We start from the raw sequence: 24,739 nt of genomic DNA, 5'->3' as shown, positions 1-24,739 counted from the left end.
CAGGAGCCACCATCCGGGGCAGGGACCTGCTGATAGGGACTCGGGTCATTCCCACAGTCACCAAAACAGCAGCAAGTTTGTCCAGACGAGCTACTTCTGCCTGACTCCTGTGCAAGCAGAGCCCGGTTCCCACCACGGAGCTGTGAGCCCAGCAGTGGCAGCGATCTCTGTCCGGAGCTGCTGGTCCTCCAGGATCTCGCCACTCCGGTCATCTCCCAGCTTGCGTCCCCTGACAAGGGACGGCTGTGGCAGGGCTCTGGAGGAGACAGGTCTCTCCACCGCGGGGGTGCGTGCTTAGCAAAGTCTTTGCAGGTGGTTTGCACAGTGTGATCAACCAGGCTGGGGGCCTCTGAGAGCCCCTCTGAGCCCAGCAGGGGCGTTCCTTCCAGGCAGCTCACTGCCAGGCAGTAACTCATGTTAAAGCAACTGATCCCCTGAGTTCAGGGAACGGGGGGAGGATCCATGGAAACCTTTGCAAACCAAATCAGCTCTTTGCAGCTGTAACACCTGTAATGAAAGTTTTGCATGTGCAATTTGAAAGCCTCTTTATAAGCCTGGTTTTTCTCTTTTCTTTTTTCTTCCTCCACACCAATTCATCTGGCACTCCTTGCGTTTTGAAAGCTGTGACCTCCTGGTCTGATTCTGCGACTAGATTTTGGTATATTTTAGCACTGGCAGGGTTCCCTCATGCTCCACTGGCCAGCCATGTAACCGGTGATGTCCCCTTGCCCCAGGGCCAGCAGCTGACTCAGCCTTCCCAGGGCACCGCCAGGTGCCGGAGCTCCTCACTGCACAACTCTGTTGCTTGACTGTCTGGCGGAAAGTCCAGTTGTTCCCCAGAAATCCTCAGCAGATCAGTCCTAGCTTCCTTCCTTGCATGTTTCTACTTTAGCCTCATCCCCATCAGATTATTTTAGGCTCATTAACTGTGAATGTTGCAGTATAAAGATAACCTGATCAGGCCAAGCTCTTTGGCAGAAGTGTACATCTTTGCTCCCAGGACTTAAATAACTTGTAGCAGAGGACAGCGAGAAAGGCACAGCGTAATTAATGATTTGCTATAACTCATTCTGTCCTGGCTGATTTGCACATCCTCAGGCTTTGCATGCAAATCTTTGCATGGGTTTTGTGCCTGGCTGTGCCCTGTGAAAACCAGACCTCGCTCTAGGTCAATGTTATCGCTCACACCTCACCGTGTGAGCTTGTGTTCCACTCGCTGGGTGAACGCGCAGTTGTTTGTGACACCAGGGGACTGCTGCTCGGTACAGGACCTCTGCGGCAGGATGAATCCCTCAGACGCACCACACATGGACCCGGCCCGGTGCGATACCCATGGGCAGGTGGTTAGAAGTGAGGTGGGGACGTGGCTTGGAGTTCTACCAAGGGGGCTGGAGGTGGTCAGGCAGCTCGTCCCAGCCCTGGTTGGGTGAGAAAGGAGGCGAGAGGTAGCGGTGGTCACCTTTGGGAGAGTGGGTGCAAAAGAAAAAAGGGGGCTGTAAGTGGCTCCAGGCAGCAGCAGGCTGCCCCACCAGAGGCCGATGGCAGCACGCGGGGTTCAGCAACAGCCCCCTGCAGGTGGGCAGCCCAGAGGCACTGGGGGGTGCTGACAGCTGCACACGAGTAGAAATAACCAGAGAACTGTGAGTGTGGAGTCAGCTCCGTGCTGGTGTAACACCCTGCAAGTTCTGCATGTGGTGGCCTGGAAACCAAGACTGCTGCTGTTCACTGTTCCTCATTCCTGGTTGTCATTCCTTCCCAATGACGTGGGCACGCAGCCCCGGCTGGCAGATGCACAGTGCTGGTCCAGCATCTTGGTGCACGTTTGGCCAGTGCGTGCTACTGCTAGCGCACGTAGACGTGGACGCTTCCAGCCCCAGAGACCGAGCACATGATCAGCTGCACGTGATGCCATTTTCCCTTTGGAGGTTCAGGCGTAAGGCAGGGACCTCAGGCAACTTGGCGCAGCTTGCTCTAATTCTGTTTGTGGATGGGAGGAAACAACAGCCGCTTTGAGCCAAGCCCACGATAAAGCATTCCCTTCTTTCTCATCAGAGCTTTGCTAGGCCTGATCCCATGTTTGCCTCGCTGCAGTGGAGGCTGCTTTCCTCCCGCATACAAAGCCAGTCTCTTGCATTGGTAGCCGGAGTCTTGCCTGAAGGAAGGCACCCAGAAGACAAGGATCTGTCTCACAATTGAGGCTTCCACTGCCATTATCCAATCCTGAAAAGCTGTTTTCAGAGTTCATGAAATGAATTTTTGCACTGCTTCAGTTTATTTTGCGGGAATTTAGGTTGCAGGGAAATTTAAGTTTGCAGTGACCGAATGACTGAAAGCAGAGGTAGAGAGGAGAATTAGCAAGTTCTGTCTGCAACTGCCTGATTTTATTAAAGTAATAACCTCGTGGGATTTGCAGATATGAAAACACTAGAGAAACTAACAGCTGGGTAAAAAGGGACCAATATTTTATTCTTGCTTTTTGACTTCGAGATTTTAATCTAGTTTGCTACACTGGGAGAATTATTAAGTTCTTTACAAATGTTTATTTTAAAACAATTGCACCATATCACACATGGAAATAAATACACAATTAACCAAACACTATTGTGCAACCAATGTGATTAAAACTGCTGTACATGTAAAATTTATGGTGAAGACTTTCAATCTTTAAAAAAACACATTGCTGAAAATGCCTAAGCCACCTGATTTTAGTGACAAATAGATGGCGGAAAATATTTTCTTAGTGAATGTGCAGGATCCTCTTGCATGGTCTATAACGATGTGGATTTTAAAGGCAATTACGTTGCAGATGGCAAATCAGAGATGGAGTTCTGCTACAGGTGGCAAGCCTACGCCACCGAATACATCAGCCAAGACTCAGTTTATTCAAACGGGGTGAACAGACGTTACGTGGCGTACATGCAGTCTTACCTCCAAACAGCATCGAGGCGTGTGCAGACCTTTCACAGGCCTTGTGCACGGAGGTGGTTCACACCTGCCATAATTTATTTGGGGGTAAATGTCCGCTCTTCCACAAGACCTCTGGATTCATTCTTCTCTGTCCATTTACATTCTGTGACAACGACTGGTTGCCAGTGGGAGGTTCTGAGGTTTGATACTTCAAGTTTTCCACAGCATGAATGTTCTCCTGAATGCTCCTTTTGTTTCTGCAAATGAACTTCACTGAGAAATGCTCTGTATTCAGACAGCATCTACAACTAGCGTATCTACCCCGTGTCGAAGGCCAAGCACCAGAGACCTTCTAAGATCTGCAGATACCAAAGGATCTCATGAAATAAACTATCCAGCCCTTCCAGGATGGCAGAAAACTCAACAAAAGAGCAGCACAGCCCTTAGGAGAAGTAAGAGTCTTTGACAATTGGAACTGGTGGTTTTTTATGGTCTATTGGTTTATAAATAAAATGGAAATCTTTCTTGGTTTCACTCTTCAGCAGTGAGGCTTTGATATGGTGAGGGAGGGCTTCTTTGTCCAGCTGCAGCCACTGGTCATCAACATAAACAAAAAGTCCATAGTCCTTGGGATGGGTGACTTCAAACTTTTCAGCACACTGCTGGCTCAGCTGCTCAGCTGTGGTGTCGCTCCGGGAGGCAAGTGTCCTTGACTGAGCACCGATCTCCAGAAAGGCGATGGAGATGAAATCCTGAAGAGGAATATGAGGGTAGATCTTGCAGTTAACACAACGACTTTAGGACCAAAGGAGACAATACTCAGCCCCAAATCTCTAGCTTCCTAGAACTCATAAACACTCCCAAATATCCTCCAGTCATTCTCCAATGCCTCTTTTTTTTTTTTTCTCCTCTGAAGAACAAGCTCTGAATCAGTGAATACTTAAACTAGCAAGCACTTAACCAAATAATTAGTCCCACAAAGACATATGATTAAAGGTCAAAATAAATGAAGATTTTTTTTTTCTGATTTTTGTGAGTATGTTTAATGTGCAGTTTGCAACAGTTCCTTTTCCCATCTCTCTACAGCTTCTGAAGAAACAGGATGCAAAGAAATAACAGACCAGGATAACAAGCCAAAAACCTCAGAGACCTGGCCTAAAAACCCACCATTTCACAGAAACAGGAAAGGATTGGTGTTGTGGTGACCCTTGTAATTCCACCGTCACCTAAGCAGCACCCTGAGAGAATGTCCTCCGAACCTCCTTTCATCAGTGAGGAAACAGCAGAAGTTGTTGTGCTTCTTCTGAAGGAGGCTGATTTACTTGTATCCTGTTTCAGGCAGTAACAACTGCCAGCATGACTTTCCTCCTGTTGAACTTATGAGGAGCAGAAATCTACAGTACCTTTGGCCAGGGAGGGACCTGTGTATTTAATTTGTATCTGTGAAGTTCAAAAAATTCCCAGCCCTTTCTGTTAGAAAATGCTCAGGTTCCCCAGAAGAAGTGAGAAAGCTGCGGACTCTCAGACTGTTTAAATCCTACACATTTGCCAAATATTTAGACTATGGGCTTCCAAACTGTGTTTATAAAGTATTATTGTCGATGAGTAAGGCAGCCAGTGGGGCATGTGGAGGCATGGTAAACATGCCCGCAAGCTAGCTACTCTTGCCAGGGTGGGCTCGTATGTCTGTGATATTTCCCATCATTCAGAGGAAGCAAAAACAGCCCTTGTGCTACTGGAAGCTGTGGAAACATTGTGGGGGAAATGTGGCATTTGCTTGTCCAGCTATTACGCTCCATGCTATGTAGCTATGAGCTACTGTCAGAGCAGCACTTAGGGATGGACGGATAGTTGTGTGTCCCATCCACCATTCGTATGTTCTGAGATCATCAGGAACTGTTCTGACTGCAGTGTGAAAACATATTAAACCCTGTGCTGCTGCACAGATATTTGGACCATGTCTCCCACTCAGGATTCTTTCAACGGGCTTTCACCAGTGTTGACACTGCTCGCTTTTGCCCTGTGAAGGCTTTGCAGAACCTGAGACGTGGACTTTGCTGCCTCCGTGTGGGTGAAAATTTGATCACAGGACATGGGCTGTCAGGGCACCCCGTCTGCTTTTTCCTGCCTCCAGCCCCACCATGGCTGGAGGACCAGAGGCACCTGTACGATTGGTGCATGGGGACATCTTCACTGGGCTACGCACAGCGTGGGCTTGACAGTTAACACCTCTTCAGCTAACCAGCCCGTGCTGGGTCTGCTCCACTGCTGAGCAGGAGCAGACAGGTTTTGGAAGGTGCTTGTCTGACCAGCGCTTGGGATGGCCCTGGTCCTTTCACAGCTTTATGCTGCTCACATCTCCTCAGCTTAGCCCCTGACTTCCCCAGGCCCTAAGGGCCATGGAGAAGATGGCCCTCCCCATTGCAGTTCTCCACATATGAAGATCCTCACAGACACTCCTTGAGAATGAGTAATGAAATCACTTTACAGCCATATTTAAAATGATTTAGTTGAGAGTACTTCAAGACTTCAATATGCATTCTGTATGTAATATGTAGTTCAAATGAGGTTTGCTTGTTTAAGATTTGGAAATCTTGCACAGTATGTACTCTTTTAATAGTGATTTGTGTTGATTTAATCTTTAAATAGTTATCATATTTAAAATGATTAAGTACGGATAGAGCACATTCGTCTCCCAGGCCTTTTCCCTGGGAAGTCACACCAGCTACCTGCACTGATGAGCGGGAAGCCCGGGCCTTGTTCAGTGTCCTCCGCCGCTCCCAGCGGTGAATGGAGTCCTGCACCTCCATGCTCAGCTGCCGGGTTACGGTGATTTTGTCATAGTTCTTGATGTGCTCCAGGGCCCCATAGGTGGTGGTTAAATAATAGGAGCCTGCAAAAGGAGAAGGTCTTGGATGAGCATCACACCTGCATGGGCCATTCGTTTCCCCTTCCCTCCTACCTGCCTGTGCCCATACAGAGGCACTGTCTAATCCTTGCACTGCCCATGCCTGCAGGCAGTGCAGGGGGTTCTGGTGGCAGTGCAAGAAACTAAACCTAATGATCATTGTGTCCTCCATCCCGTTCTGCTTCACAGCAATGTCAGCTGCCCAGGCTCCTGAGGTTGTAGATGCCCTAGGGGGCACCACAGACCAAAGGTAAGCTACTACAAAAGCAGCTTTGACAAGCAAACCCAACCAGCCACCTTTGACCACAGATGGTTTATTCTCTGGGGCATGTCCATCTTTTTGAGGTGTTCAACAGGGCCAATGCAGTAGGTCTGTAATGTGGGCCCCTGGGCAGTCTGCATAATGCAAGGACATAGTAATAATCACAGTGTGCTCTGCAGGAAAAGCACAAGGCCTGCATTCATCCCCTGACCTCATCCACCTTGCTGAAATGTTTAGAGCCCAGGTTCCCTGTGGGGTCAGAACCATTGAAGGAGGTCTCAGACCTGCAAGGACAAGTCACCCTCCACTCCCTCCATTTCTATTGACTGGAAGGGGAACCCAGATGTCTGACAGAGAAAAAATCCTGGGTTCTTTAAAGTTAAATGGGATAAATCTTGGTCAACCAGAGAAACAGGTGATGGAGCACTAAAAGCCTGCAGCCAGTCCATTTTCCTCAAAAAAATTCCTGACTGCCATGGTATTGGCTGAAAGGGGTGAATAAATACCAACTGCAGCAGCCAGAGAAGGAGCTGGGCCGTGATAAGAACATGCTTCATCAACAGGGCTGAAGATGAGCCCTGACAGGAGGACAGAGACCCATGTCTCCTCTGAACAAAGGAAGGAGGCAGTCGGAGAGCTGCGTGAGGCGTTCCCTGTCCTCCTGTGGGACCGAGGCCGCCCGTCCCAGTGAGGCGAGGGGTCAGGCCGCGGCGGTGCCCGTGTGGCACCAGCGAGCCCCATGCCGGGCCAGGCCTCGCTGCAGCCTCCTGCTGCTTCTGCCCTCACGTCGGCTGCCGGCAGCACAGGGAGAGCTGGAAATTGCCCGTGAGCTGGCAATTTCTCAGCTTTTAGCGCTTCATAAGAGCTGCGGCTGCCTCTAGATGGCGCCCCCACATCACCCAAAGCCCCTGCCCGCCCGCCGCGGGGCTGGCAGCGCTCGGGCTTTGCCGAGCTTCAGTCTGCAGCTGGTTGCGTAAGTGGTGGCTGCCAGCATTTTGGCTGAGCAGTGTTTTTGGAGCACCATTATATATCAGCCTAAGAGAGACAAAGACACCGTCACTTGTCTTTCCGTACTAGGGTGGATTCAGTGAAGAACAACCCACAGGTATATAAGGACTGCACACGCTGAAAACATGGCACGCTCTTTTTTTTGTTTTGTTTTGTTTTCTTTCCCCCACCATCTCCCATAAAGCACATCTGAGAACAGGCTAGCAAGCCCACAGGTGCCACTTACCCTTTCTTACATATAGCTACTGCCCTTCCTCATCTCTCTTTTAGTATTTCTCCTGCTCTGGCAGACTCAGGGGTGCCCATGGTCAGACTGGTGACCTGGTGCTTCCCTTTGGTCAGAGTCCAGGCGGGATCTTAGAGTCCCCCCCAAGAGGAATTCATTACTATTATTATTATTTTTAATAAGAATTAATTTTGCTTTCCCTTTTCAGCATCTTCACTTCCACAATCCGTTCCCCATCTCCTGTACTTGCCTTTTCTCCAGTAGTCAACATCACTGATATTATTAAATTTTGTTCAAAGTAAATTCTTAATTTGGAGGCCAGATTTAAATTATTTTATATATTTGTCTGACTTATTTTCACAGTTTCCTCACTTCTGCTTTCCTTTAATTTTTCTTTTATTTCTGTGCCTGAATCTTTTGTCATTTAATGTTGGAAGTCCCAAATCAAGTTGACTTTTGACAGTTTCCATTTGCAATCTCTGAGCTGTCTTCATTAAGCCATTCTATTTTTTCCCTTTCCTTGTGTCTGCAGTTATTCCCAGTACCCTTTCTGAAGTGGTTATTCAGCCAGTGTGATCTGGAACTTCCCTACAGATTTTTTTCCACTTCAACTGGAGTATAGATTTCACATAGGCTTTGCATCTTTGATTTGAAAGAACTTCCACCCAGCTTTGCCTTTGATACACTGAGCTCCTTGATCCAGCTGACTTCAGCAAACAGCTCAGTAGTGTGCCCTTTTGAAATGAAGAACCTGTGGGCAGTATAGTTACCAAAAACAGCTTAGTTATGTCAGCAAAATGCTGTGCTTAGGCTAACATTTTTTTCTGCTAACATATTTTTTTTTTCAGCAGGAATATCAGCCTATGCAGAAACCCCTCCCTAATGCAATCGTATGCTACTGTTATTTCTCTTAGTACTTACTTTTGCTCACCTCTGCACCATGCTGGGTAGACATGCTCCTAGCTACAGACTAACACTTTCATTTAATATAAATAAAATTGGTCTGTTGTTGTTCATTCAGGACTCTTTTCTACAACCTCAGTACTTACTAAAACAAGTTCTAAAATGAAGCCCATTTTATTGTTTTAGTGGCTACTTGGTGAAAAATTATCTAAGTCAGAGTGTATAGCCCTGTCACTGCAAGTAACATTTGCTTCCCAAGCTGTATTTGAGAAGCTAAAGGCCCACAGATCCCTAGGATATTTACCCTCCAATAGCAGAGCTCTTTATTCACCTCCAAAATTAATATTTCTCTCTAACCCTACTTTCCTTTCTCTGCCTTGCTGTCATACTCAGCCAGAGAACACTGTCAAAGGGTCACTCTACTCATATAGGGAATGAGACTGATGTATGGCCCTAGGAACAAAATGCAGTTTAAGAGCTGCTCTCTTTTCTCAGAGGAGTAAATAAAAGTTGCACAATGGATTGCAGCAGTTTAGGTTTAGGCAAAGACCTTTTGACTTCTCAGCCTTTCAGCCAAGGAACACTAGATGTCCCTGTTTAGGTTACTAATCCAGCAATTCAGATCTCATTTGTGCAGTGCCCCTGCTTTTCTTGTTTGTGTCTGGGGTCACGGCACTGCTAAAAAGAGTTGAAGTGTTTAACAGTTATTTTAAAGCCTCGGATTTGGAAAGCTTGGCCAAAGCTTATCCACAAAACCTAGCCAGAGCCTTGCTGCCCTACCTTCACAAACACTAAAGTAAGGTAAATAATAATTTGCAAAGAGAATATCCAAGGAGCAAACATTGTACTCTACCTTCACCTAGCTGCAGAGCAGGGTCCATGAGCTCCATCATGTACTCCACGTTCAGAAGGACTTCAGTCAGGTTGCTGCGGGCCAGCACGTACATGAGCACAGGGAGGAAGTCATCTGCACCATATGGCTTTCCTGGGCAAAGAGAAACACGGAGTGGTCCCAATAAACTCACCACAAAAGCACAACAGTGACAGTTTCTCACCCAACTGTCTTTTATAGACTTTAGTTTAAGTTATCTGAAGAGTTAAAGATTGAAAGTACCAGCAAAGAAAAAATGCTGAAAAGAGAAAGTTAGCTCACTTTAAAAAGTGGGTAAACTTGTTTCAAGCCCATAATGATAATGATGATAATAATAATAATAATAAAGGAACATTTTTAGTGGGCTCTATTTCAGTCATTTTTAGTTAACTAGAGAAAGAATAACTTAAACTTCATGGATCGCAGACATGGGACAATTCTTGAAGAGCTCAAAGGCTGAATCCTGCCAGTTTGTCCCTCTGATTTGACACTGCCATTAAGAGTGCAATTCAGATTTGCAATATTGACAGCAAAGCTGTATGCATGCATTAGGAGTATTTATTCTCTTAGGTTTGCTCTGTATGTTGGACTTAAGAGTAAAAAAAGAGAATCTGAAACAGGAGTTTTTAGGGCTGAGGACTTCCATGCCTATGTTCCTTCAGAAGGCAAAAATTCACCTACATGTGCCTAACTAACTGAAGTCTCCCAAGAGTTAGGACCTAAGAGGAAATATCTTTCCAGCCATAGTGTCTATCTGGGAAAACAAAGAGCCCTTCACACTGACTTAGAGTAGTTTTTGGAGCTGATGTTCAGAAGGGGTTACAGGAACAGATCTTCATGGGCTCAAGATTTCCTAGGCTTATAACAACAAAGTCAACAAAGTGATCTTATTTGTAATCTATAAAAGCTCTTTGGGATCTCAGAGGACAAAAAAACATACTTGTTAATAGTTATCATTACAAATAATTACTACTTAAAGTGAAATCCGAACAGAAGCTTCACCAGATAAACTGCAAAGAACACAAAGAGAACTTCCCTTATTTGAAAGATGCTTTCACATAACTATGTGTATAATGCTTTCGTCTTCTGTCAACAGGTCACAAATCCATCACGGACAACATGTAATACCAAGTTGCTTAACAGGCCTATCTTCCCAACATTCGGGGTTGACAATTCTTCTTAAGCTAAACTCAGAGTGCTTTCATTCTGAATGATCTCCCTCAGACTGTGGGCAGTTTTACTCATCCGAGGTGTTGATTTCACCACTTTGGAACTGACCAGGTGTGTCTCACTTGAGAACTCCTTGCCTCATTTCAAAGAATAAAAGCAACTCTTGACGTAGCTGCGGTGAAGTTATCCCCTGGCCATTTTTGACCCATAGTGCATATGCCCTTCCATGGTGGGGAACAAATTCCTATTTCTCAAATGTTCCTACTGCCTTATTTCAAATCTTTGCCATGAGCCAGCTTTCCTTTTTTTTTTTTTTTTATGTAATTCATAGCTGACGCAGATTCTCTACTGGCAAAGAAAGATATTCTTTTGAAGCCTCAAATAAATATGAGCTTAGACCCTGATTTAAAAAAAAAAAAAGTGTGGCTTTAAAATAAACCCAGTAATATTCTAGTGAACAGAAAGTTGATCCAGTTAAAATAAAGTGTTGGAGGATGAGAGATTCTCAGATCTGTAATTCAATCTGTTTCTAACAAAGTATGTACGTGCCACAACACAGACAATTTATCTAATGAAAGCTGGATTAACGCTTTCGGCTCTATTTGCTCTATTATGGCTGTCTTTAGTTAAACAACACAGCCCTTGGTCTTCACCCAAACTATGAAAGGACTCTACTGTTTCATTAACATCTGGATGGACATTTTATTAGTCTGTTGTTGTCTTGGCTTATATCTCTGTGAAAGCTTCAGCTCAGTGAAGGGTCCTGTTCATTACTGTCGTATATATAAACATAACGGAATCAGCTTGGTATCACAGCTATTTAGTACTGTGTAGCAAAAAAGACGGCTCAGCTGGGACATGAAAGCTCAGTAGAAAAACTGCACTGAGAAGAGCCCTGTTTTTCTTTTGACCGAGTAAATCAAATGCCAACAGAGTTAATTCTGTATAGACGTATTATAAAGGAAGATGAAATACATAAGAGTTTGTTGGGCTCATCTTTTCCCTGCTTTAAAAACTTTTTCTTTCTGGTGTAGTAATTACTGACAAGTGGCATGGAATTGGTGCTCCTGATTTCCTGGAAGCCAAGGGATTTTCAGTGCAGAACCCATAGCAGAATTTTATCTTCCTACCATTTCTTCTCCATGACCAATCCATGTTGTGTCTACTAGGGCATCCAAGGAATTTGCCAGTTCACAACATGGGTTCCTATCTACTAGGGAAAAAAATCTGCTGCTTTTTATTATTATTTCTTATTATTGTTATTGTTATTATGTAAATAACTGAAAGAGATAAACAACCAGTCAACAGTTTTTTGTCAGCCAATGCATAGTGGAAACTGCAACTTGGAACTGAACAATTTGGTGTCGCCAGCCGCCAACTTTTAGTGTCAACTGAAATGGAAGTTGGAGAGCACTTTTCAAGAACGTCTACAGAATCTCTCTATTTCTTTTTCATTGGCTGAGAAGTGGTTATGTTTACAAGCAGGCATTGAGTCCATTATTTTTCACTGTTCCCTATCTCATTTCTATAAGCTGATTTAGCTGCTCTGCCCACCAGCCCTTGTTACTGCAACCCTTTATCAACTTCAGGATTTCATAGAAATATTATTGGAGTCCCAGTGGTTTATAAGGCTTAAATACAAAACATGTGACGTACAGGTTTATTATTATTATTATTATTATTATTATAAATTAATTAATATTAATCATTAATAATAATAATAATAATAATAATAAACTCAAAATAGGGATGTTTGACTTCAGTAATAAAAAGAATACTATTTCCCCATATGCTGCATGCTTATAACCTGCATAAATTACTAGACTCTATTTTAATCCATTTGTGGGAATATGAAGCCTGAATCTTAAATACTTATGTCTGTAGCGAAAGCTGAAGTCAGCAGAAGCTGTAGGTGAGAAGCACCTACGCCAAGCACCAACACCAAGCACCTCCGCCAAGAGAGAAGCAGAGCTGGTCACCCAGGATGTAGCTCTGACTCCACGTGTTGTCACGGGCTTCCCGTGTTGCCTTGGGCCAGCTAGGCAGGCATTGCACCTTCTCCTCGAAGGTGTCGCAATGGTTTCCTGCCACTGACTGCCAGGGCTGGGTGCCTGAGAGGGCAGGGCTGAAGCTCTCCGTGCTCTCCTGGCCTTGGCTGTCACAGCAGGCTCAGGGAATAGCTTGGAGACGTACAGCCGGCAGTGGGGACAGCCCTGATGTACCCCATATCTCAGCCCCTCTGCGGGGATGATAGCAGCTGTCAGCAGTTCATATCTGACCAGAAGCTTCAAGCAGGGCTGCTTTCCCCAGGCTGCTGCCTCCTCAGCTCCGCTTTCAGTCTGGGTCAGAGCCAATTCCTCAGCCCTGTGTGTCTGTCTCGGCCTGGGGTCTCTCACAGAGAGGAAGGCCTGCAGCTGACGGGGTTAAACCTAGCCCTGACCCTGCCAGTGCTCGCAGTGGCACTGGGACTGAGCTTGCTCATTCAAGGTGGTGTTGTCCTACTCCACATATGACTGGCTTGCTTTATTTGCCCATCTTTCCTGCAGGATCAGGAAACATTTATTTCATAAATATCTATAAGGAGCTTAAAATAAGCCTTCTCTTCTGCCACAAACCCATCCTATTATGTTTATAGCAAAGCAAATACAATGTCAGCTCCTGGCTGGGATGCAGCGCTTGAATGGAATGGGTATTAATTAAATACATGATTTAAAGCAACTGGAATTCTGCCCAAGCCTCCATAAAGAAATTACAGCCTGTTGTAGCACATTCATGTATTTCTTCTCTCTCCATGGGTATTCTGACAACCAGCAGACAGTGATGATGCTCTACATCTTGCTGTAGTATTTTATAGCCACTAGAATGACGTCTAGCAACAGCTGTCCAGGAAATATGAATTTTAGCCTCAGTTTATAGCTGGGAAACCTAATGTATGGGAAGGTTAACTGGGATTTGTTCAAGATCATAAGAAAAGATTGTGACCATCTTTCCACTCACTAGCATTTTACTGTTTCTTGTCCATCTCATACTACTTCAGAAAGGTTTGATTTGTGGTATAGTTGAATTAAGAGAGTTAAAACGTGCACACAGAATGAATCCATTTCAAAAATATATGCTCTACAGATCAGGGAAATTCATTCCCCTTGAAAAATTTGAATGGACTTTTTAGTTCAAATGTAGCAATTGCACTAGCCGGAAGAAAGATATAATCTCTAGTCCATCAACCTTCATTGAGAGTAAATTAAATAGAAATATCATTTTCCTAAAGGTAACAAAGCAAAACTGTTATGTGTAGCTTTATATTCCTTCTTAGGAGTGAGATGTGATAGCGAGCAATGCAGTGGGATTGCTCTGACTAGCAGTGCCAGAACTTCTAGCACTGGCACTGTGCTGACCGAGGCCAGTTTCCTTTCCACAGGCTTGGCTACCTCACTGAAGGCTCACTGCTTCATGTCCATGACTTTGCCAACTGCAGAGCGACACAGAAGTACACCAGGGCAACCATATCAAGCTGCTCAGTTCCACAGAGGATGACAAACTTCATCCTAAATTCTAGGGAATAGAAAGATTGCAGTGGAATATATATATTCTATCTATCTTCTTCTTCCAAAAGAAAGCTATGTCTTAACCATGCAAAACTATGCAATGGAAATTATTAAATCGGACATTTTAGGGCCAGTCACCTAGCCAGCGTCACTCTAGTACAGAACTGGTTTTGAACTGTAATCCAGCTCTCTGTGAGGTTCTAAGATACTTCAGCAATGAAACTTCATAAACTTAGTCCACAAATTAAAAAAAAAGTTGCAGTAAGAAAATTGTTCCTCTCCTCATTCTTTCTGAATCCCCTTATAAAGTAGTTTCCCTATCTTTCAAGCTTCCAACTCATGCTTAGAGCATTTCTGTGTCTGATCTTCCCTGCTCACACATGGACCAAGCTTGGTTTGTTTGTCTCGCCTAGTGTTTCTTCATAAACTGATGTCCATGCTCCTCTATTTTTTCATTTCCATCAGTTCTCTTCTGCAGAGCAGCAGCTCTCAGGTAGCACGGGGCTTGGAGCTCTAGTCTTACCACTGCCGGTGCACACCACACATGTTCCAAATTTGCATCTCATTATCATTCCACAAGTGTCACTTGTGCTTTTGATATAGTGAAAGGCAGAGATTCACATTCTACTCCTACTATACAATGCCCCTTGACATTTTGTCTGAGGAAAGGTATTTCTGGAAGATAAACAATAGGCAGCTTTTTCTATGTATGATTACAATGCTTCTGTATAAATGAGATATGTGGCCAACTCTCTCTGTGGTTACTGGAGCATGCCCTCCAAATGTTGGAGCGGCCAGACTGCTGGAAGCTTACAGTGCCTGCTGAGTCCTGCCTCTTACTTTTTCTAGTGCACAGAGCAAAAGATGCCAGACAGTTTGCAAAGGAGATCCAAGCCCTCCTTCTTCTATTCTTTTAACGCATATTATTCTCCCTAACTACCCCTAGTATTTTTAGCAGGCAGGTTAAACATCTTTAAATTGTAGGTTGCATTCTTGGAGGCATATGCTGCAGTTATTTAAGTTTGCACAGAACTTGGAAAAGCTCAGTGAGACACCACAGTGCTATCATAATTGTCCCTTTGGGGGGGATACACTTACTAATACCGCTGCCTACACCGTATATGTGAACACCTGAACCAGTACCCCTAAACTCCTTTTATAGCCAGTGATGAACTAATCAATATCGTCAGTGGAGTTTGCCATGAGTCATCTCACCCTAAAACAGACACCTACATCTAAACCAGATGAATCAACTGAACTCTATCAACTATGTCCCTGTTGTCTATAATGAGAAGTTAGATGTGATACCCATCTGTGGCCACCTACAGCTAGATATAGCTGTCGATGAGTCCTGCCTCAGTGTACACCTACATCTTGTAGTTGCACTCAGAGGTCTGTTAGGAGAAAGGTGTTTTGAAAATGACAGCGAACTTGCCTTCCTGATTCCTTCTGATGAATCAGATCCACAAACTGATGGCGTACGACTTGAGGGAGAAATGTTAGTTTATACCAGCTGAGAATTTGACCCATTGAGCCCATAGTCTAAGTATCTAAGACAAATTGTCACAGCTAACTTATCAGATAGACTTTGTTACCTAATATAAATTGCAACCTTCTGTTAAAACTCTGACAACCAAGGCAGAAAAATCCTCCTCTCTCAAAACAGCACGCTAAACATGGAGTCAGTTGAGGCTGACATCAAAACGTTGTGACTCTTGCAACAGTACAAAGATGGGCACTACTGCAAGGGCAGATGTTTCTCACTGAGCCTACCCCTAGTTTTGAAGTACCTATTGGGACACCTTGGCTGAACCTCAACTCCTGTACATGGGTCCCAATACACTGAAAAACTTGTGTTTTCATGCAGGTCTGAAAAAAACAAACATGTTTGGTTTGGTGGTATTTGTGCTTTCTTTGAGATGCAAAACCATATTCTTAGGTCAGTTGTTCTGCTGTCAGCCTAAAGTGGATAAAGGCCTGGCCTGAACTTCCGAATTTCAAATGAAACCAGACAACATAAGTAATTATCATGACATGGAGCAGATAATTTTTCTAACAGATGTAGACTGATTTTGGTCCTGTGGCAGAGGGAATGATTAGTTTTGTGTTCCACACGCTCGGACCTTCTAAGTGGGGGGAACTCTCTAATTCAGTGGTGAGTAAAAGGAACTAAAAGAAGAACAAATTGCACAGGAAACAGAGCATGGCCTCTGCTCTTCCGGTGCTAAGAGCAGTGCACTGCCCTGGGGCTGCCTGAAAGCAACAGGGCCCTGGGTGGCTGCTTTCGAGGTGGGCAGAGAGCAGAAAGAGTTCCTACCCAATGACATCTGGTCTGAGCAACCCACAGCATACTTTTTCTGCACAGCACCGGCTGGGAATCTCCCGTCAGAAAAATATTTCAGTGTGCTGAACAGTTTGTCTTTGCCAGGTGGAAAATCAAAGTAGTACTGGTGATCTGGGGTCAGTTCATTCTGGTGAGAAGGTTTCAGACATTTCATTTCTAACCGTATCTACAGGATGTCTCACTGAATTTGACTCTGAGTGCAGTCTCTGCCGTGACTTAGACTATAGCATTTCTCTGTTCTCGGGGGCTAAATTCACAGGGCTACATTTCCCTAAAGCCAGGCCAGTTTTATTCTGACTAGACCCTGATGTGCAACATTGGTCATGTATACTGGACAGGGAACTGGATGCACAGGGCAGAATTCGGCTTTTGAGCCCCATCCCACTTGCAGCAGCACTCGGCATGAGAAAACAGTTTGAGATGGCTGAAATGAAGTGCTTCAGTTAGCAGAGCAAACCACAATGAAATCATCTGATTTCATGAATGCCAATCTTTTTAAACATTTCGGGTTTTTTGGATTGTTTCTCTGACCCGTAATTTCTGTTGCATAAAATGACACAACAGCATTTCCTGCAACAGAGAAATTCCAACCCTGAGCCAGCTGAGGCATGACAGACACATAACGTGCCACCACCATCGGAAGGAGACTGTGTCTCCTATGTGGGTTTTAATGAGGTGTTTGAGTCTTTGATCTACATCAGATATTCTCTCAGACTTGAAGTAACACAGCTGTTTTTAGAAAGTTACGGCAAATTGCCCTACATGCGCCCAAAGCTTCTCATATGAGGTGAAGGCAGTCGAAGGTCCTATCTGCCCTGCAGCTTATGCTCAGCCCCGGTGTGGCTTCCTGCTCTGCTGTTAATGTGTCTAGATCAGCTGCTGAACTTTGCTGTATGCTGTCCAAGGGAGGACCCCAAGATAAAGCTCAAGGGACAATTCCTGCGTGAACGCCCCATGGCTGTTGTCGGTACAGAACAAAGCAGAGCAGAACCTTTGGAGATGGTAACTTCTTGAAAAACTGCAGGTCATCACAAATGAGTATCTAGCTACTCTCCAAATTATGCATTGCTCGTTGTCAGCTCCCCAGTACACAAAGAAAGCTCTTAAAGGGGTAAGGCGGGCTCCTGGAGGAAGGGTTTTTTGGTCTATCTGCAAAAATGCATCCTGTCTGCAGGCCAAGGGCTTAATGTGCATTTAGTGGTTGGCCTGAGGCCCAAGTTATACTTATACTTGGAGTACGGACTTCCTCACACCACAGAAGCTTAGTAGTGGCTCTTGGAGTTTACCGGACTATCAGGAATTAATAACAAACAGTACCAGTATTCTGCATCACTTCTTCAATTTAGGCAAAACTTTCTACAGGCCAAATCAAGAGACCCTTCCCAAAGACCCATGCCTAGAGGTTACCATTAAACTGCTACGAGCTGGGACAGAGCTCTGGGGATTTATTGAGAGCTGCATGAAGGCTTGTGCAAGATGGATATTACCCATAAAGTACACACTTACAGACATTATCTGATTCCTGGAGTTATGGAGCTTAAAGTTAACCAAGAAACACCTTGTATCCGCTATTAGTGCAGAGAACTTCACAGAAACTAACCAGCCCAATCTGAACACAACCTGTGAAGAGCTGATACCAAACACACCAAGCATCACAGATACATCCAATCTGGATATTACCACACTGACTGTAACATAAACCCTGTTCCTGCGGTACCTGGCGAAGGACCAGTATGAAATATCATTTCAGGAGTGCTGTACCTGGGTTTCCCTGAGCCATGGAGTCATAGATGAGTTTGCAAGACTTCAGCAAGATGGCAATCTTCTTTTCTGGGGAGTAGGCCTTGTGCATGGTTGTGAACTTGTGAAGGATCTTTTCCAGCACAACAGTTTCAGGCACACTGGTTGTGACACCGAGGTCAGTGGTAGTTGTGTTTTGTATCACAAGTTGGTTCTCTTTTAGCTGCTGTAAAGATCCATCTTTGTTGTGGATTTCTTTCAAGTAAGAATTGATGGCTTCTTTTAAAGGTTTAAGGACACATTTGTACAAAGATGACTCAGCAATCACATCTGCACAGAGACGGGAGAAGACAAAATTTCATGATAATCAACACTGAAGTATGGGTGCCAGTAAAACTCCTACGAAAACGTGTGGTTATACAGGTACTGTTGCGTAGCCATGAGCAGGGAACAGAAATTGCAAACAAAAAAGTAAACAGTTTATTATTGGCACCCACCAGAAGTCTGAAAAGGCTGCAGACTGACATGACTGTGCAGCCTCTGCTGCTGGAGCCGTAGGAGAGCTCCTGCTGCCAGCAGCCCCAGTACGCCTGCACTGCCAGCACTGCCTGACTGCCGAGCAGTGTGGCACCGCCAGGCCGCAGGAAAGCCAGCTCTGGGCGGAGAGGGGGAACCTCAGCTAACTGTGCTCCTTCTCACAGTCAGTCCCGGTGGGATTCACCTCACGTCCCTTCAGACATCTCTCTCACCTGTCTGAGATATTTACTTTGGGATGAAATTAACTGCATCCTCGAAGTGACCCTTTCTCCATGCTGACTGAACTGCTGACTGAACATGCTGACTGACATGCAGTAGCCACCAGCTCAGAGGCAGACACCAACATCTGGTCAGAAGCCTCTCACCCTTCCTGCTCAAGTAGCTCTAATTTACTGATGTTTAAGTCAATTCTTACGCCACCTGCGTGTGAGGAAATTGTTTGTGTGGGCTGCGCATTTGCTTAACGTTCAGCAGGAGACAAAAGGAACCATGAGAGACTGTCAGAAAGTGCCTTTCTGTCTGTTGTCCACCTCCTAGAAACCAGTGGCAGACCTAGCAGGGCTGCAGGGATCGTTTGTCACCCCTGCACTGTGGCAAAAAGGTCACTGCCAAGAGAGCCATCTGCTCAGTCAGTGAGGCATGAAACAGAAGGCAGTGACATTTAGGGATACAAAGTGCAAGGATTTCAAAGACTCAGAAAATCAGCCTGAGGCAGGAGGGATTTGAATGGTAAATCATTCATGAGGAGAATCCCTGTCCTCTACAGAAGGCAGTCATCTCCTAGGCTGACTGGGCCATATCGTGCTGCTAAGGAACTGCAAGTGAACAGGATCTAACCAAGTGTGCCGGTAATCCTTGCACACACACAGCTCTACCAAGCAGAACAAGGACACTTCTTCTTTCTGCCTCCTCTCCACCTTCCCCAAGCAAGACTCATAATGAACTTTCTGTGCTGACACCCACTCTGCCTTCAAGAAAGGGGTTGTTGGGAGAAAAGTCCCAGGTGTAATATGAGGTGCGTGAGAAGTGAAACTGTAGTTCCTCTCTCGGAGCTACGTCAAGGGGCGGGCAGCAGGTCTGATCTGCTGCGAAGGCCTCAGGGTCATCTCAAACCTCTGCTGGGTGAGAAAGAAGTCTGCAGGGGCTGCTGAGACTGGCAGCTGGGCACCTCTGGGTCACCAATGAGCTGCCCCCCCCCAATACTGGAGCTGCAGGACTGCCTGGACACCCTGGCCACTTCTGTGGTTGGCCATGGTCTGTGCTGGGGGCCTTCCAGCTCCCAGATTGCTCTGAGACAATTTAGGGATCTTATAAGTAGTTCTGCATTGGTTCCCAGGTGCTGAGCAACCAGTTTTAAGTCAAAAGAGTGTGTATTCCCTCATGAACCCCTTTGTGTATTCCCTCATGAACACATAAACTTAGGCCAGGCCAGTCTTTTTTTTTCGTTTGTTTGTTTTTGGCAAGGAGAGAAATGGCAAATTATGCCTCACAGCAGATTGAATGAAACACCCTCAAACACACAAAAAGATTATTTTTTTCTCCCCAAAGGCACATAATTTCTGTAGCAGAGAGGTGTGAATGCTGCATTTGTGTAGCCAGCAGTGGTCTTGCAGCATGCAGCATTTCAATGTCTCTGTGCTGAGGTGCGCAGACCGACCTGGATCAAGTGATTCCTCCAACCTGCACTCAAAATCGTTGCAGTCTTGTCCCTCCTTGTTGGACAGCGACTGGCCCCCAGCTGGCTGCCACGAGCAGGGAGCTCTCCATCCTCACTGCAGTATGGGGAAGGGGACATGGAAAGCCAGGGGGAACAGAGCTGTGCAGGGGCTTGGCCTTTTGTATTTGCAGTGAACACAGCTCTTTGTGCATGCCTCTATACCTATATATTTGTATGCATATTTTTATGCATGTTTATGCATATATACATACACACATCTCTCTCACACACACAAACATACACTTCTGCTTAAACTCGTCCCCTTAAAACATTCAGAATGGTATTTTCCCCCTCATTGGACTCCTGGTTTTTAGAGATGCTCCCCCAAATGTTGGCAACCACAGAGTAGACTTCAATTTAAACCCCTCAGCTTTTGGGAGATGGATTGTAATTTCTGTAAAGCAGAACTTGTGTCTGCACAGCTCTGTCTCCCTCCTCACTTTCCCAAATCCTTCCCAAGGATGAGTAAAGCACAAACACCTACCTAACTGTTCCTCGGTGTAGGTGGCTGGGTCTATCAGAGATTTCAACTCAGTGCTCTGCACTAAGTAACTCTTTAGCTGTGTCATCATCATCCGTATTTCTTGTAGCATCTCTGTGCTGGAGCTCTGCTTTGCCATCATCTCCAAACTGTACACTCTGTAGTCCCGCACGAGGTTGCCAAAGTACGAATCCTTGTCCTGTGCCAGCTCCACTATCTTCTTCTGCAGCTTTCTATCATTCGACAAAAAGACTGTGAAGACATTGGACAGGCTGACAAAGGACAGCCTGTTCTTGGCCTTGTCCAATATCATGGAGCGTGTCTTCTTACCAGATGAGCTACTCAGCATGTCCAAGTCATCCTCGGTGCTGCTGGTGGAGTAGGAGTCAGGCTCGGACGCTGACGCCTGAGCTACAGCACTGCCTCCCAGGCCTTCCAAAGACAAGTGTGAACCTTTCAGTTCAGCTGAGATCACAGACTTGCGGCCACGTCCCGGTTCAGTCTCAGTGTTTGTGCAAGCTGCACCACCTGGCACAGGTGCTGAGCCGCTCGTGCATTGAACCTGCACTGCAGACACAGCCAGCTCCACCACCGTTCTTTGCTTTGACTGGCAGAAGCCGGGGACCCTCGGTACTTGGGAGAGCCTCTTCCTTCTCGGTGGAGGGATAGGAGGTGACTTTCTATTCTTAATGTCATTACTTTGTATATCAGGCATGTGCTCCTTCTTCTCTGCAGGTTCAGGCTTTGTCTCCTGAAACTGTGACACAGCCCTTTCAGGAACCTCCCCAGGCATTTCTACAGCCTTTCTGCACAGCAGCCTTTTATCTCTGCTCTCTGTACTCGCGTCTTGTTTTCCTTCTCCCTGTTCCCCTTTCAGTGTTTCACAACTTCCAGGCTTACCCAAGCAGCTCTCCTCTGAGGTCCTCTCACAGAGCCGTCTCCGCGGGGGGACGGAGGGCTGGGAACCCTTCTTGGGGCTCGCTGCCGGGGACTCCTTGAGTGAGCCGCTCTGCTTCCCTTCTTCTTCTTCACCGTCACCGCCCTCAATTTTCATTTCCTTGATGCTCTTTCCTAGTGGCTGAAGAAGCAGCTGGTTTTCTTCACAGGCCGTCATCGGATCCCGCGGGAGCTTCAGAGAAGACTTCTGACCGTGAGTGTGAGAAGGGGCGGTGGGGGGGGGCGGCGGGGAGACCTCCTTTCAGCGAGCGTGGTGTCAGGGGGCAGATCGACGCTCACAGTGCGGCCTTTAGGAGGAGGTACATCTGGAGGAAAAGGATTACTGCACTCTTCTATAAAAATAGGATTCACGAACCACAGCCTGTCATTTCCTATTGACAGCTCAATTTCACATGAGCAGTGGTTTGTGCTACTTGCAAAACACTGGGTAGATCTTAAACTGTCTGCATGGGCAGTGCTGAAAGCAGAGTCTCTTGCAGGGTGGGATAACCCCTCTCCTCTTGTTCCACGGTTTAAGGAGGAATCCCAGAAGTCTGTCAAAAAAAAAAAAAAAAAGAAAAAAAAAGTTAAAAAAGAAGAAGAATGTAAAAACTCCCTGAGAGAATTTTAGCTGCTAACTGTATGTGGAAGTCCTACTTTTTGTTAAAAGAAATGGCACACATCTTTCACACCTCTGCACAAAACAGTGTGAAGAAAGGGTTGCTTGTTTTATGTGCATGAGATGCATGAAACCAGGGGAAAATCTCAGAAGATTCATCAGAAAACTATTTCTTGCCAATTTTAGAATGCTCCTCTAGTGAGAGATATTAATGCTGTGCAGCCTGTGCAGTATGAGCAGGAAGGGACAAGTAGCAAATATGAATGTTTGAGAAAAATGTTCTGGGGCTTGTTCAGTGATCACTGCCCTCAAAATGCAAAGGTGGGTGAAGACCCCAGACAAGTGCTGTCTCCTTTTTGCTGACCATGGGAAGGTGTGGGGCTGGGATGTGGGGATGTGCAGCCTGACCCAGTATGTGCCGGGAGCATCAGAGTCATCAGATGAAGACTCCACCCTGCAGTGAGCTCATGTGGTGGGGTCTGATCCTGCTTTGCAATACAACCACTCCAGAAATATATGACTTTGTATTACTTCCACAGATCAAATTTATCATTAACTTATACAGCTCTGGATGACCATTATCCAGAGCCGTGCCCAGGCTCTGTTTTGCACCTTGCCTTGAGACTGCCTGCCTGCAGGTGTGAAGGAGGAAAGATGGTGAACAGGACTGTGTACACAGGAGGGTTTTACACGGAAGGACTACAGAATAGTTAAGTATGTCAGTGCCATCAGCTGTGACTGGAAAAAGAAGGTGATTCAGATGCAAGAAGTCATTTTATGTGTCACAAATATATTATTGGAATTTGTCTTTCAATAAATTGTTTTAAAAATTATGAAGTGTTTTTATGTATTCTGAGCAGTTTCAGTATATTTTTAACCTCTTCTCCTTTCCTCAGAGGTGTGTTTTCAAAACTGCTTACCTTACTGGTTTGATTGCGTTTAATCACTCCTACAGCTGCTAATTCAGGGTCCACTACTGGAAATATCAGGAAATAGAGGATCCTGCAACCTCTTTGCCTTCTGACCAAGGAAAGAGGTAAAATCCTCTGAGGGTATTCCCTGGGTGAGGACTGCATAGCTGCCTATGGATTTAGGAACAAGGGGAAGATGGGAAATCCTGCTAACACAGAGTTGCAGATAACTGTATTAAACTGTTCCAGCATGCCCAGTGCCAAGCCTGCAGCTGCCTAGCTGCAAAAACCTCACTTGCCAAGCCTGGGAAGGAATGCACATGGGATGGCCGCAGTGCCCAGCACACAGCCCAGGCCGCAGTACAGGCCTCTGCCTTCAGCCGAGCCTGGCCAGGGCTCCCCTCTCCTGTCGGCTGCACCAGCGCAGCCCCCAGCCCACCACAGGGATGAGGATGCAGGGCTGGGCTGGCCACAGCCTTGTGCCTCCCCCTAAAAACCAGCACCCAGAAAAGCCTGGAGGGACTCTTAGGTAGGAAGGCTACAGCAGGGCCTGAAATAGAGCAAAGAAACTCTTTCACTAAAGCCAGCACTGAACTGTGGAGTGAAACACGTTCAGATAAAATCTCTCCACTACATCCCCAAAGACAGACCACTTCTCCTAGATGTATTCCCCAGTGCAGACGTGACTTTTGGTGGCTTCCTGCTTGCAGCCAACTCCACACAGTTGCTGGCAAAGCCATCTTCTTTCTGCTTCCACCACGACCTGCCCTATGTAGCCTCTGCCTTCCCCCCCAGTGCCTCCCTCTGCCAGCAATGTCACCCCTGGGGCATGGCCAGCAGGCGTGCAGGCAGGGCAGGGTGGGCAGCTGGCTCCTAGCTGCCTCTGCTCCCTCTGACGAGGCATTTATATGGAATACCTAGAGAGCAGGCTACATGCATGAGTGAATTAAATGACTGCATCTGCCATTACAGAGAGAGATAGGGCACTCACAGCCAAGTGAAGAATGTGGCCACAAGTCACTAAAAGAGTGGAAGGTCATGTGCAGTGCCAGACTTGGAGCAGAAAGGCTCCTGCACGACTGTCATGTTAGGGTGGTGAAGGGCCTTTAATTTTATTTGGGTCAGTTTATCCACTGTAACCCAGCAGCCATCTTTCTGTACCACACTAGCAAGTCAGTTACTCTGTGTCCACTCCCCTTTCCTTGCTCAAAAAATGCAAATTTTGAAAAACCTTCTGAAGTCCAGATGTTTAAAGTCAAACCATTGGACACCTTCTGTATCTTGTGCTCTCCTAAAAGCATGCTGTACTTGCTCTGACTCTGTCCCTGAAGGCAGCAGACTGCCCATGGCTCAGTTTCCCCGTGCTGAAAAATGGAGATGATAATGGCATCTCTTATAAAGAATCTGGTAGTCTAAGGATGCAAGAAGGTAGTGTTACACACCGGCTCTTCCCTTCCATTCCTATCAGGATGAAATTGTCGATTTAGCCCTTTGCTACCTAGGCTAGTATCCATGGCTAATTTGACTTTATGAGCATGTCACCGTGTTTTCTTCGGGAGGCTGAGGTTAGCACAGCTTTATTCTCTGATTCCCTACCATGAGAGGGAGGAGAATAAAGAAGCTTAAAATAAAAGTGTTGCCAGGAACAGCAGCA

The 24,739-nt window shown here is 45.9% G+C and overlaps 1 protein-coding gene and 1 long non-coding RNA gene across 2 annotated transcripts in view; one reads left to right on the top strand and one right to left on the bottom strand.

Moving 5' to 3' along the window:
- Positions 1–2,361: 2,361 nt before the first annotated feature.
- Positions 2,362–24,739, bottom strand: part of RIN3 (Ras and Rab interactor 3) — a 69,321-nt gene continuing 46,943 nt past the window's right edge. Inside the window, 6 exon segments of the mRNA XM_035539785.2 lie at positions 2,362–3,659; positions 5,637–5,800; positions 9,068–9,199; positions 17,906–18,214; positions 20,623–21,784; positions 21,787–22,109. Of these exon segments, the coding sequence (XP_035395678.1) occupies positions 3,351–3,659; positions 5,637–5,800; positions 9,068–9,199; positions 17,906–18,214; positions 20,623–21,784; positions 21,787–22,109 (2,399 nt within the window). The 3' untranslated portion in view covers positions 2,362–3,350.
- On the top strand, positions 21,625–23,004 carry LOC118244667 (uncharacterized). Its single transcript, XR_004777619.2, has 2 exons — positions 21,625–21,769; positions 22,714–23,004. It is a non-coding gene; the product is annotated as an uncharacterized LOC118244667 (long non-coding RNA).

The sequence above is a fragment of the Cygnus atratus genome, chromosome 5 (genome assembly GCF_013377495.2).
Source record: "Cygnus atratus isolate AKBS03 ecotype Queensland, Australia chromosome 5, CAtr_DNAZoo_HiC_assembly, whole genome shotgun sequence".
Classification (NCBI taxonomy): domain Eukaryota; kingdom Metazoa; phylum Chordata; class Aves; order Anseriformes; family Anatidae; genus Cygnus; species Cygnus atratus.
The sequence above is the reverse complement of the archived record's forward strand: the minus strand, read 5'-3'. Positions and strand labels throughout refer to the sequence as shown.